The sequence below is a fragment of the Taurulus bubalis genome (genome assembly GCF_910589615.1).
Source record: "Taurulus bubalis genome assembly, chromosome: 3".
NCBI classification, from domain to species: domain Eukaryota; kingdom Metazoa; phylum Chordata; class Actinopteri; order Perciformes; family Cottidae; genus Taurulus; species Taurulus bubalis.
The window spans coordinates 23,792,136-23,806,125 of NC_136591.1; the positions used below are offsets into that span (position 1 = coordinate 23,792,136).

General features: G+C 39.2%; 2 protein-coding genes across 2 annotated transcripts in view; one reads left to right on the plus strand and one right to left on the minus strand.

Moving 5' to 3' along the window:
- Window positions 1-2,856: 2,856 nt before the first annotated feature.
- On the minus strand, window positions 2,857-9,692 carry ddx1 (DEAD (Asp-Glu-Ala-Asp) box helicase 1). Its single transcript, XM_079214909.1, has 26 exons — window positions 9,658-9,692; window positions 9,487-9,538; window positions 9,288-9,351; window positions 9,172-9,201; window positions 8,946-9,042; window positions 8,505-8,552; window positions 8,326-8,409; window positions 8,111-8,194; window positions 7,922-7,998; window positions 7,755-7,827; window positions 7,565-7,641; window positions 7,365-7,479; window positions 6,949-7,087; window positions 6,694-6,754; window positions 6,492-6,590; window positions 6,252-6,341; window positions 5,847-6,035; window positions 5,612-5,663; window positions 5,356-5,502; window positions 5,141-5,232; window positions 4,982-5,054; window positions 4,773-4,845; window positions 4,507-4,549; window positions 4,328-4,423; window positions 3,873-3,993; window positions 2,857-3,688 (listed from the first exon to the last, which is right to left on the minus strand). The coding sequence occupies exons 1-26, from the start codon at window positions 9,671-9,673 to the stop codon at window positions 3,558-3,560; spliced, it is 2,223 nt and encodes a 740-aa protein (XP_079071035.1). The 5' UTR covers window positions 9,674-9,692; the 3' UTR covers window positions 2,857-3,557.
- A 329-nt stretch (window positions 9,693-10,021) lies between these two features.
- The window catches only part of nbas (NBAS subunit of NRZ tethering complex), a gene marked incomplete at its 5' end in the record, with an annotated part of 141,167 nt that continues 137,198 nt past the window's right edge, over window positions 10,022-13,990 (plus strand). Inside the window, 4 exons of the mRNA XM_079214701.1 lie at window positions 10,022-10,114; window positions 10,525-10,576; window positions 11,106-11,142; window positions 13,513-13,590. Of these exons, the coding sequence (XP_079070827.1) occupies window positions 10,022-10,114; window positions 10,525-10,576; window positions 11,106-11,142; window positions 13,513-13,590 (260 nt within the window). The remainder of the gene's footprint in view (window positions 10,115-10,524; window positions 10,577-11,105; window positions 11,143-13,512; window positions 13,591-13,990) is intronic.

A 13,990-nucleotide genomic window follows, 5' to 3' on the forward strand; every position in this document is an offset into this window, starting at 1 on the left:
AATATTGACTTTTGAGGCATAATTTATATATGAAAACGTTGGAAATATTGTGCCGGTGGTACACATGCGTCGTGGAATCCAACAAATGTATACTGTTTTGTCAGCAAGCCTGAAAGCGACATGAAGACCGGCCAACTGCTCCATTAACCTCCATGTTAAATCGGACCACAATTTTCTCTCATGACGGAAACGTGAGCACTTTACAAACTGAATTTACGCTCTCATTTATAAATCCTTACAAATATTTAAGTAGACGGAAACGTTCTCAGAAGTCTTGTGCTTCTCATGATGTCATTATTTTCGTAATGGGATTCACGGTTGTCTGTCAAATACAATAGTTTGAAAGGTTGTTTTCTCATTAAATCCACAGTTCAGTCTCCTGCTCTGTGACAGTGTCACACCTGTTTTAAGTTAGCCAATCAGGGCTGTCACCACGACAACCGGTGATACAAACGCAGGAGGAGCCAACTGACGTTGGTCAGCTGACATCCAAGACACTCTATTTTAAACTCTACAAAAAACGTTTCACACACATTCTTATATATCATACATTAGACTTAGACACACACACACACACACAGAATTATCACAAAACGATTGACTGTGTGTGTCTATGTGCGCCCGTGTGTGTGTGCGCGCACGTTTTTTGACCCCAGAAAGTTGGTGAGTGAGGAGATACAACTTGGATCGACCTTTCACCCAATGAGTCTGTTGTTGCTGGGGAAAAATGGACAACACAACGAATCCGATTAGGCTCCTCCCATAGAAGAAGTCTGATTGGCTCTTTTTTATTTGGCTTTCGGTTAAGGATTTTTTTTTCATTGTGTAAAAAACTACGTTTTTCACCCTCTCAAAGAAAGTCATTTGATCTGATAATTCTGAAGGTGGCAGAGGTTATTGAGGTTATTGTGTTATTGAGAGATGTGTTACCTCAATAACACATCTCACTACCGGTAATGTATACATATTGCGACGTCTTACGGCAGTAGTAGCCACACTTTCAAAATTTCTTGTGAAATTTTCTAGTTTTATTATTTATTCACAGTCACATTGAATCAGTTTGACGGAGGGAAAGGTTAAGATTTATAACTTAAGATTTTTATTTAACTTTTACTTTGAACTATAGCGATGTCTCTGTTTTGGGGGCGACTGAGCTCGATCCCCAGTCCCTCCATAGCTCACATGTCGAAGTGTCCCTGAGCAAGACACCCAACCCCCAGCTGCTCCCCGGGCGCCTCAAAGGGCTGCCCACTGCCCCCTAACCAGGGATGGGTCAAATGCAGAGAATAATTTCTGCAAGGGGACTAATAAAGTGCATGTTTCTTTTCTTCCTTCTTATTACTTTTGACCGAATTATTTGCAATTATATGTCTGTCTGTGTGTATATATATATATATATATATATATATATATATATATATATATATATATATATAAATAAAACACAATAATATATATATAATATATATTTATAAACACAATATATATACACAATGATGTGTGTATGTCTGTGAAACCAGTGCAAAAAGAGCAGGGCTGTCATATTTTGTTTTACTGTACAAATACTTTACAGTGAAGAATCAGAGTGAACTCATGAGCAACAACAGCTGAGGTGGTGACGTCATCAAGTCAGCTGCTGTTCCAATTGCAGAAAGACCGTCCTGCGTCTGGACTCCCAAGTCCAGACTCCAAAAGTTCACAAGTCCGTACTTGTGTACTTGGGTATTGAGAAACGGCCATTATTTCACTCTAAACGTGCACCTTGATGACATCATCACAAGACGACACTTCCTTAAACAGGAAGTCAAGACACTACACCTACCACAGCATGTTACATCACAAGTGTGCTTAATGCACCACTGTGCAACTTGAACGTACTGGGTACCTGATTAAGTAGCATTCCACCTCTCTGCTCCATATAGACTATTGTAATCCTGACTCTACAACGATATTGCACAGAAAACCGTACCCCATATCTAGATTGCCACAAAAGTAAAAAAACATTCACTATACACAATTCTCACATTATCTGTTCATTAAGTCGTCCAAAATTTCCAGCAATAGGAGCTGCGGTTCTCTGAGTTTCGAGATAGTAGACACAACATTCGCGGGAAAAGAAACAGCCCCAGCAGCCATGATAGAATGTGGAGAAAAGCACAGCCATGATCAAAACAGGACGAAATAAACCGAGTGAATACGAACCAAATGTTGGCTGAACAGCCGTCGAATCTTCTCTTTCTTGTTAACTGTACGCACTGTTTCCCATGTGAAGTCTTCATGTATAAACTAAGACTGGAAATCTCTCAATAGCAGAAGAAACAACGGGACGAAGCAGTCCAGAGCCTCTGCAGGAAGTGACGAAAGACGATCTGCACAGGGATTTCAAAATAAAAGTGGCTAAAAACGGAGCATCAGTGATTAAAACGGGATTTTTACAGAAATATAACAGAATTATAGGATTACTTTAGCAATGGCTTCCCCCCAAAACTGTTTCATATAGCACTGCATACATCCATTAAAACAAATCAAATCACTGCTGTCTTATATTAAGCATCCCTTTTTTTTACAAATTTAAATTCTTTAAATTCAGGGGTATTCAATTAAAACACAGAGGTTAATTTACTAAAATGTCTTCCCAGCAAAGGTCCATATATATATATATATATAAATTGCACCCTCCTATAGTACTCTATCAAATAAAACAAAACAACATAACTAACAATATGTCAATTTTGAAACTATGATTCGATTAACACAAAGACACATTGAACTTATATGGTCCTTATGGAAAACCAATATCTATATCTTTACTAGTTAGTCCGAGCACAACAAAACAACACAGTTCAAGTAAGGAAAACAAGGCAATACCTTCTGTATAAAATAAGTGAAAGCGCATCTTTCAGAAAAAAGGAAAGCAGAGCTTTAGAGTAACCTCTTTTCTCTTGGCTTTAATGTTCATGGAAGAGAAAGCTAAACTCCAACAATCCAACACCAGTCGTCAGAAAAACAACAATGCTTTGTAAAGATTATTAGCCTGTTTATTCTCATTGTTTATCAGACATTAGTCTTAGGTCCAGATCTACTGGGATATAACCGTCATTCACAGTCCACCACTAAATGAATGAATTCAGCATAAGAGGCATTCCTAATTAATGTAGATATTTCCTTCCTTTGTAGAAAATGAACTCAAACTGAGCAGGCTATTTCAGTATATTTCAGAAAACACTTTTTTTAGCCAATTACTCCATAAGGAAACTTAAATATGTAATTCCACCACATGAATCAGAAAAGAAAAACAGAACAATCCAACAAATTAAGTTTGAATTAGCGTCAGCATTAGATGACAAGGACAAGTTGACACCTTTCAATATACATTTTATGTCTAGTAAATCATTTATGAGTTATGTTTATACGTTTGTCTGGGTGGGGAAAAAAGACCCCTGCTGCTTGGTTGCTTAAAGACTTGTATCCTGATGGTGCAACATGGAAATCTAACAGTTTGTCTTTTTTCTCTTCGTATCAGTGCAGCCTACAGCGTTGTGCTCGTTGGGGTCCGTTTAAAAGGATCTGAAAAGCTGGTTTGGCATGTAACCCAGGTGGAGGAAGGAAGATTGGGCTTCCCTCTCGAGGATTGCCAGCTCCTGGACCGTCGGGGCCAGAACATCCACGTGACCCTTGTAGTTACCGCCTGAGTAAGAGCAACAGGTTTGTTGGTCAAGCTCAACATACAAGCAGCGAATTAACAGCCAATCCATGTAATAGTTGTAGATATTTTGATGACCCAAATGTGTACTGGAAGATTGGTGGCTATTCACAAAGCCAGTGTGGCTACAATATGCTTGTACACAGTGGTCACTGTACAGCACACATACCTCCCAAAGCCTTGCGCTGACCATAGGTGACCTTTCCATCGAAATCATCAAGAGGTACTTTGATGTCTGGCTCACACTGGGTGATGGTGCACTTCAGATGCTCCTCAATATCTGACAGGAGCTGTAGTGAGAGGGAAGTGAATACAAAGGACACAAGTAGAACTGTGTTATGTCATAATGCGAGATATGCATCATATGTGTGAAGTTCAAATGTGTGTGCGTGCTTGAGCTTTCAGTGCTTCCCAAAATAAAGCGCTGCTCACAAGGGTTTCTCTATGAATGTATTAGATTTCACATCAGACACCCTTTCAAACCCAGGGGTGCCGTTTCTGTCGAAGACGACGAACGCATCCGTTTCCCGTCAAATCACTTCAGCTGAATCGGTCGTATTTCAAAACAGAAAACTTTACTTGCTGCATGAGCTTGAGTAAGTGTGTGTGCGCGTCTTTGCTCACCTCTTTCTCGTTGTACCAGATGGTGCAACCTCCATCGTCCTTCAGCCGGGTGTTGTAGCAGCCTCTGCCTCGGTTCGGGCAAACGTGGTACCACACCTGCACAAATAGAAACATTTAGACCTATTTATTCAAAAACTGTGCAAAGTTAATTATCAGCATATTTCTATAATCCACCAAACCTTCTCCTTCTCCATAGCAACCAAGGAGATGGCCAGTCCCATTCTGAGAGTTAAAAGGAAATTAGATGAGTTTTAAGTCTTTCAGTTGAATCATATTGCGATGAGACATTTTAAGATTTAAATTTTAAATGTGAAAGTTTTAGGTTGCAATGAAGATGAATTTGACACATGAATATGATTTTACAAACATAATCATGTGGCGACGTATGACAATACAAATGTCCCACAAGACACAAACTGTTATTTTCAAATAAATTCATGCTTACCTCTCGGCTCTTCCAACTCTGCCGATGCGATGGACGTAGTTCTGCTTCTCGTCTGGCAGGGTGACATTAATCACTAGAAGAAAAAAAATTAATGACTTGTATATACAAAAAAGGGCAGCGCAATCTTTTGTAATGAAGACTGTATATAATCAGCATTTGAAAAGGTATGTAGGAATGTACGTTTCGTATTGGAAATCAAATGTATTCACCATAAGGAACCCCGTGGACGTCGATTCCTCTGGCAGCTACGTCTGTGCAGACCAAGAGCTTCACATCTTTTTTCTGAGAACACAAAAAAGATCTTCAAACATTGCTAGACAGGTTGTAATTTGAAAAAAAGGGTAATTAATAAGTTGATGTCCTTTTACCTTGAAGCGCTCCAAGTTAGTTTTCCTCTCGTTTGGCTTACGATCACCATGGAGACAGACACAGGAGAGCTGGTGGGTTTTACTGTCTGGACCTAAACATTTATTTTTAAATGGACCAATTATACTTTGTCATGGACTCAAAACATGGATTATGACATCCTCATTTAGAAGAGTGCATATGCACTTTTAAGCGTCTGTCCAGTAAAGCCTCCTACCTCCTCCTTGCTGAATGAAGTACTGTTCCATGTTGTCACAGTCGATCTTGGTGCGGCAGAAGATTATGGCCTGGTCCATCTTGTGCTCTTTGATGGCCCTCACCGTGTACTCGCCCTTGAGCACCTTGATGGCTTCTGACCACATTTCTAAAAACGTACACATAAAGTTTTTTGTTCTCAATCACAACTCCTAAAAGACAATGACTAAATTATATCTGTGTTTTTGTTGTTGTTTATGTGATGAACATTGCATTACCTGCAGAATTGGCTCCTGGTCTGGTGTTATCTTTGGCATGGACTTCATCAGTCTATCGAAAACCAATCAAAAAGGAGAAAAGCTTTGTCAACACAGTCATCTAAAACAGAGAGCAATTACAATATACGACCGTAGAAATGTGTTGAATCTTCCATAACGCTTCAACAGCAAAGCACATCCCTGCTGCATCCTCCCGACTTCATCGCATGTCTTTGGGCCAAGACGAGAGACTCACCCGGACGTGGTTCTTGCCGAGGCGCTCCCACAGGCGATCGTTCTTAGGATTTACAGGCACTACCACGTGGTGGACACTCTCGGGGACGGAGTCCTCCCCCTTCAGGTCCACCCAGGTGGGAAAGTGCATGATACGCTCAGACAGCTTCTTCACGTCAAACGAGTGCAGCGTGGCTGAGCAAACAATCACCTGGAAGAGAAGACATCAACTGATGCACATGGACACAACTGAACTGACATAGTTCAAATGGACTTCCCTCTATCGTACGGCAATAACGTATTCTATCTTGCACAGCGGCTGCTTTGACTGTCATCTAAAGGGTGTTGTTTAGTGCCTACATTACTGTTTAAAGTGGTCTTCAGTTGTCATCCCTGAAATGTGTATTGTCACACACACACATTTTACCTGTAGTCTTTTGCCGTCAGAAGTGACCTTAGGGATTTGGTTATGGATCCTGTTTATGAAGTCTGTGTAGCCTGCAGAAAGTAAGCCGTCCTGAGGGACACAGAGACAGAGACAAATGGTGAGTGACTTCAGGGATTCTTATGGAAAGCAACCATTCAAAACAGTACTTGTAGTTTGTAGGCTGTGGAAATTCAATCGCTTCTGATGTGACAGGAAATACTCTTGATGTGTTTTACATACACACTCATCCAGGACTAGAAAGCGGACTTGGGACAGACTGAGCTTCCCAGTAGATATGAGGTCGTCCAGTCTTCCTGGTGTTCCCACCACAATGTCAACCTAATTATAAGATGACACAAAAAAGTTCAAAGTTCAAACTGTTTCAACTCTGTTTTTTAAAAGTACATTAAATGTTTGTTTGAAGACAGTAGATGTCACCAACCCCCTGTTCCAGAGCTGCCAGCTGATCTTTGGCAGGCACACCACCAATCACCAGCAGGTTCCTGTAGGGACAAATATACCAAAGTCAACATTTAGAATTAAGCACTGGCTCCATCTGCTGGTATAAAACAAGAACTACAAGAAGACAAACATAGCATGCAATGACTTACGTTTACCACTGTTGAAAAGATTTTGATGTGCTGCACAATTAATGGTTTTACAAAATTTTTACCGACCAAGGTCTGTGGAGTCCTACCTGAGTTTGGGGTTATCCACATATTTCCCACACTGCTTGACATTGTTGAGGGTTTGTTCTGCCAATTCTTTCGATGGCTCCAGGATCAGGGCTTTGGGTGCGTTAGATGATGCTTTCGCTTGACTCACTTTGGCACTGCCTGCACAAACACAGAGCAAAGACAGTTATTAAAGATTAAAACACACCAGTGACACTGTCTTAGTGTTGGTTGATGTGGAGGTGTGTCAGCAATGGTAAAACTTTCACTTAAGTAGCTTGTTAAAAATAAAATAAAGTGTAAATATTGTGAAAAGAATTAATGCATTACCCGGTCTCTGGTTCTATGCTCTGGTTCTATGTAAGTGTATGATGTCCATCTCACAATCACATTTGGTTTATTTTCTTACTGCACCTGAAATGAGGTTGCATCCACACACCTGCTTGAGAAGATTTGACCGTGTGACCCTCTGGCGCCTGGTCCAAGGCAATGAACCCACTCTTAGGGGCATTTTTAAAGTCTTCGCCTCCGAAGTTGAACTTCAGCTCTGCATTCTGGCAAACAGATTATGAAACGAAGCATTTGTATGGTGTAAATCTGACACCCGTTTGTTTTGTACCATTATTTTTGATGTGGTACCTTGAGCACACACGAGGCAAAGAAGGGCTGACTCTGCACAGGTTGAGGGATCTCAAAAGCCACACCCAGGTCATTGCCTGAAAGAAGAAAACAGAGAGAAACATGAGTAATGTTGCCATTTAACACCAAGCCCAGATGTCTTCCATAATCATGATAATGAGAGTGAGAGTGAGAACCACTGAGACGGCACCATTTTTAGAGAAGGAAATCTGGCCCTTGTCTACGTCCAGGTAGCATCCAATCGTGTCATGCATGGTAAACTCCTGCAAAGAGGCACGATAACAAAGAGAAAACATGCTTGAAAAAATTATCCTCATAATTCTTTACGTGTATAAATAGTCACTGATTAATTGTCACCTCTCCATAGCTGTCAAACTGCTTGTTGTTAGATTTCTTTCCAGTTCCACCAAAACCAAAACCATATTTATCAGTTCCTGGAAAGAAAGAAAAGAGTTTGTGAGGATTGGGTTATTTTTCTCCCTTTAGACCGTTTATTTTAGCTGTTCCATCAACAGCATGGAGATTGTGAGATGGACAGAAACATACCCAAATCCAGGGCTGCCTGACTGGTGGACCAGCCAATGCGACACAAACCCTGGTCATGGCAGGTCACCTCATAGTAGTACTTCCCTGGACACAGAAAGACATGGACAGATAACAATTGCAAAAACATAAAATGATCATTCCATTGCAAGTCTATCAAAGGATATATTTGGTTTCCTGTGAAATGCACATATGTTGTACTTGCATGCATTACACACCTTTGGAGACCCCTTTTGTAGAGCGACAGCCATGCCACTCTTTAAACTCCCTGCTCTGGCAGCATAGACCACCTGTACCAATCGCTGTAGAGGTAAAAAGAATTTTAAAAAGTGACAATGAGGAGACAAAGAACCAAGCTGAAATGTGTCCGTACACGCTTATTTTTTTATCCCCTTACCAAAGGCTGTACTACGGTCATAAGGATTCATCTGCCAATTGTTGAAAACTGAACAAAAACAAAGTAAACAGAGCAAGTTAAGATAGATAGATAGATGTATATTTTATTTATCCCCAAGGGGAAATTAGTTTGTCACAGTAGCAAGCAATGGAAGACATAGAAGACACAAAAGATATCAGGAATGCAAAATACTCAATACATATACACAACAAAACAAAACAGTAGAGTGTATTCATTTAGGAAATGAAACAATAAAGAGAGTGCAAAAATGCAAAGTATGTGCAGTGTATATGAAGTGTATAAAGAAGGTACAGTGACTAACTAGACAACAAAAGCGGTGCAAGGGCTATTGATATTGAGTAAATTGACAGATTGTAACTTTTATACAATTGTATTGTTATACTGCAACCAATTAAGTCACTAATCTTAAAGTAGCCTCACTAGCTCCTCCAGTCTTGACGGAGGCTCTGCCCCTCTTGCCCTCCTGCTCATCCTTCAGAGTCTCATACACGACCTGGATCACTGGAATACTGAAGGCCTGAAGATGACAATTAGTACACTTATGTTTTAGTATGTTATGTGGCCTGATGTTGTTGATGCAAACTGCCGAGGTAAAGTAGTATTTATATATAATATTTTTTTAAAAGAGTGTCTGTCAAGTACTTACCCCTGTTTTACCGCTGCCAGTTTCTGCTGCCTAAAAAAAGAAAGAAAAGAAAAACAGACGTAAAACTTGCTGTGTCTTTCTGTCTGAGACAAACATAAACAAAAAGGTAAACTTACCATAAGTACATCTCCTCCACCAAGAATAAGGGGAATAGATTCTGCCTGGATGTCAGTAGGTAGCCTGCAATCCAATGGTTGAAATACATCAGCTCAGTGTCAACTGGAACAGGTAACAACAACGTGGACATGTATGACAAACATGAGCATGGTTTTGTAATACTGATACGCCCCGTCTCAGGTTTGTAGAGCGACTTACAGCCAGTCCAGCTCTTCCACAGCCTGCGCGATTTCAGGCATAACACCCATTTCTGTTGGACGAAAGACATGCTATGAAGTTTAATACGCTGGCGTAGCTTTTAAAAAGTCGTTTGGAGTTTCAGTAAAATACGAACACGACGTCAATATAATGAAGTTGATATATTCTTACCAGAAAACGCTGCCATTATTGCTCCTGCTGCTGCGAGTGCAATCTCACCGGATGTAACGTTTACGTGTTCAGAATTTTCGGCTCGGTGCAACGTCATAACTGGACCAGCCCGCTTGCCGAGCAGCCTTATGTCATTGGTTCCGGTTTGTGAACTAGTTCGTTAAATTGGTTAAATAGTGCACTACATACATTGCTTTCGAGGTACATACGCACATATTTATGTTAATATCATATCATGATAGACAGATTCAAGCTATGAAACGGCTTGTGTTTAGTGGTTAAATACATTTTTCCAAACTCGGTTTCCTGATGTATTTTGTCCAGTGCTACTCGCCGTAGACTCTGACAGCCTGCGCAAGTAAACATGGCTGAAGAAAGTCTGATTGAAGGCGAAGATGAGAACATTTTATACGATTTACTTGTCATTACTGAATGGCCGCCAGAAACGGACACTCAGGTCAGTCCGACTTCCATTTTTGCACGTTTTCATTTCAGTGTGTAGGTCCTTTGTTGAACATTTAGTTGTAAAAATGGCCCCCGAAAGACAACTATATAATCAGTTGCAAGGGGTCAGCCGCTCAAAGCCACGTAGCATACACCCACTGCTACATGTATAGCTAAACCCTCATACTCTCATTTCACATTGACACACCTGTGTTTACCTTTATCATAATGTTTTGTGCTTTGGGAAGTTAACGTTGAAGTTTCGACTGGAAGGCAACAATCATATTTTGCCCCATTTAGCTAGCTAAAGCCCAGAAGTACGAGGCTGCTGGACTAACTTTGCCGCTGTCATGCATCCATTAAAGTTAACAAATACTTGATAATAATGACCACGACTCACATGCCCCTTTCTGATATTTTCAGTTGCGAGGCAACAAGGAGCACAACACCTCACTTATTGCAAAAGCAGTGACAGGTAAGTTCATTTGTGTGTGTTTTCACTGTATCCGCCAATACAGTGGAGGATTGGTACCCAGCAGTGATGCAAGTTGCTGAAAAGTAGACCAGCATTTCTGTTAGTGTAACATTTTTTTTGTTTGTCTCTTTCTGTGTTGGAGGATCGACAACATCTCCATGTCGACCCACATCTGTAATATAGAAAGTATGCATACTTATAGGCATCTCAATTAAAGACTGCAACATATCAAATTATGTCATGCGTCATGTATCGGATATGCAAGTTTGCTCGGTCAAGATTATGTTTGCAAAACTTTTATAACACCAGAGTGTGTTCATAGCCAAGGAAACATATTACTACAGTAGCTGCCAAAATCATTAATGCACATGACCATCATTTTTTTGTAATGGTTTCGTATAGTTAGACGCTCTTTGCCTGGTCCTGTGTGTCCATTACTGCAGGTTCTGAACATGATTTAGGATGTGATCAATAAAATATGTGATCGTATCATTATTATTTTTGTACTAACTGTGATATTTTTATACAGGGCCATTCCGCTTAATCTTGCACTACTTGTGGTACAGGTAAGTTTCTCACTGTTACACTGGCAGGTACAAGTGACTTTCTCTGTCAGTGTTTCGCCATTGAAATGGACAGACATGCCGCATGTAGCTGTGATTCATGGTGCTTCTCAGTAGTAGGATTTTTAGAACGGAGGTATGTGGCCTAATGCCTGTTTGACTACATCACATTATAACCACGTTTTTATTTTTAACGTCTGTCAGCAAGCCTATATTTTAATTGGCAACCTTTATGAATGGATTTTTAAACACTGATTTAGGAAATCCTACGAAGTACCAATACTGATGTGTCACCAAACAACATAAAATGTTCACAGGAAGAACCTTATTCAGAATGCTTCTGTCTTCTGACATTTGTTCATGATCGATCAAATTCGAGCTGTGTTCATCAATCAAGTCGGTTTTAATGCTGGATAATGGATATAGTGCTGTGTTATGATAGCAGTACTAACACTGAGCTACTTATAAAAAAACAAGATCCAACTCTTTTAATTTGTGATGTTCTAAATAGTCACAGTTAAACTTGATTAATTCAATAAGAGTCATTTTTGCTAGTTCAATCAATTGATAAAAAGGAACCTATGCTTTTAGGTTTAGCCTGGAATTATATCTGCTAATAACAGCAGAACCCTGTAACTTGTTTCCTTAATGCAATTCCTTTAGTTTTCTACATGCTTGCACAAACTATAGTTGAGAAAATGCAACAATAAAAGCAAAATCAAATAGACTTGTTATCGTGGAAATGACCTTGGCCTGGGGCATAACCGTTTGGTACAGTGCGTGTGACAGTATTATCAAAAATGACGGGAAACAACTTTTAAAAGTATATTTGATGAGGTTTTTTGGCCCCTTGTTAAGTGGTATTTGATGTATGAAGTATTTGTATATGATGTATGACATGGTACGTCATGAGGGCATTGATTATTCACATCCTATCTTTTATTTGGATGTCTTGAATTCTTCACAAACTCAGTTTAAAAGGAACTCTTCTGCAGCGATCCTGCCAGGCATACTTGATCTGTACTTCCTGAAATCTACTGCACAAACGTCTCCGGCACACAATCCTGTATTCAAACTGTATACTTGTTTCACCCTGCCTTATTTCTTACGACACATTCTGTTAACAGATGGCTAGATGTGGCCTGCAGTAGATTCTGTAATGCCGCAGCACCAAGGACTGCTTACCTTCTCAGCAGTTGGACAGCTAGCAGCATCAATAACCTTGTTAAATATTTAAGAACTCCGCTAGCCATGCTTGGCTCTTAGCTCTCCTTTACGTCTTATGGAGTACAAAGGAACAGGGATTTTATTAGAAATGACCAGACAGACCAAGCAGGCTGCCCTCACACTCTGTGACATTTTCATTTTCAAGCTTCTGGCAATTTTGCTAAAGTTCAAAATCAGAATAGTGAAATACAATGATAATTCACTTTTAAAAGGATATTTTGATGGTAAGTAAAACAGTTAATTTACCAAAATGGACAATTCAACAACAAATTTCAAACAATCCAATAACACCATTGCATACTGGGAAAAGACCACATTTGTTTGACAGATCATTAAGTGTCTATTAAATGATCATTAAATTAATAAATAAAAACTGATTTCATGGCCATTAATTTTTTTATTTAATATGCATTCTATGCAATTTAGTTTAATTTAAAATAGGTATAATTGTGTTTGATTTAAGCTAGTTTTAATTTAATCAAAATATAATGCAATTTTAAATTAGATTTTAATTAGATATAGTTTAGTTTTAATGTAATGCAATTTGTATTTTTTACACAACATAATTAAATTAAACCTTTTAAAATTTAGTTTAAAGAATTAACATTTTAAATTGAAAATAATTACATTTATATTTTTTAATTACATTTTATTCTAACCTAATCTAATTTCCACTATAACTGAATTGAATTTGATTTATGTATTAATTACATTGTTTTAATGTAAGTGCATTGATGTAGTTTAATTGAAATTATTTGATTTTAAATTAATTTGATTCAATTATTATCTTTTATTACATTTTTATTTAATCCAATTACTTTTTATTTTTGTTTTAAGCAAACTAAATCTGATCTAGCTCCTGTTCATAACTTATGTTGATGAATACCAATATTATATTTTACATTCACTGACACAGACTTCTAAACAATGACTGCATTCCCTCTACTGGACTGCTTCTCTCATCTCTGGAGATCTCTTAGTCACTCAGTTTAAGTTGCTCTGTGCAAAGTCCTAAATAGGAAAGTAGAACTTTCTTTTAAACTCATCCATATGGACTCCTTGTAAATCACATAGTTAATACCGTCAAGCAGATTTGAATGTGTTAATTTTCTGACTGTTACGTTTGTTTGATTCTGTAAACCTCAGCCCCTCCAGCTCGTCTCTACCTCTTGGTCTGGTCCGCCTGGCCAACAAGCAGATCGACTGGCAGCTGGTGCTTGCAAGGTGACGCGTACACACACACACACACACACACACACACACACTCACACTCAAATACCTAAATACGGGCTACTTTGTTGCTGACATGCACTAAGCCTTCCTCTCCTCAGGTTTCCTCTCCCTTGTGCATATCCCCTCAACCAGTCATTTAATTGTACTCATTACAGCAGACAAACCAAATAGAAAGGCTGTTTTTTTTAATTGGCTATCGATTCCACGATGTAAGACGGCGGTAAGCGCGGTCAAATGATGTCCATTAGTTGGATGTGCTTGATCCTTCCATTTCGTTTCCGTCTCCCCTTGAATTTTTCCACCTCATTTAATTTCCTTTGAAACTACGTCGGCTCTGTTTAATGCTCACGATTATTATTGTTTCTCCTCACTTTAAGCCATCACACATGGA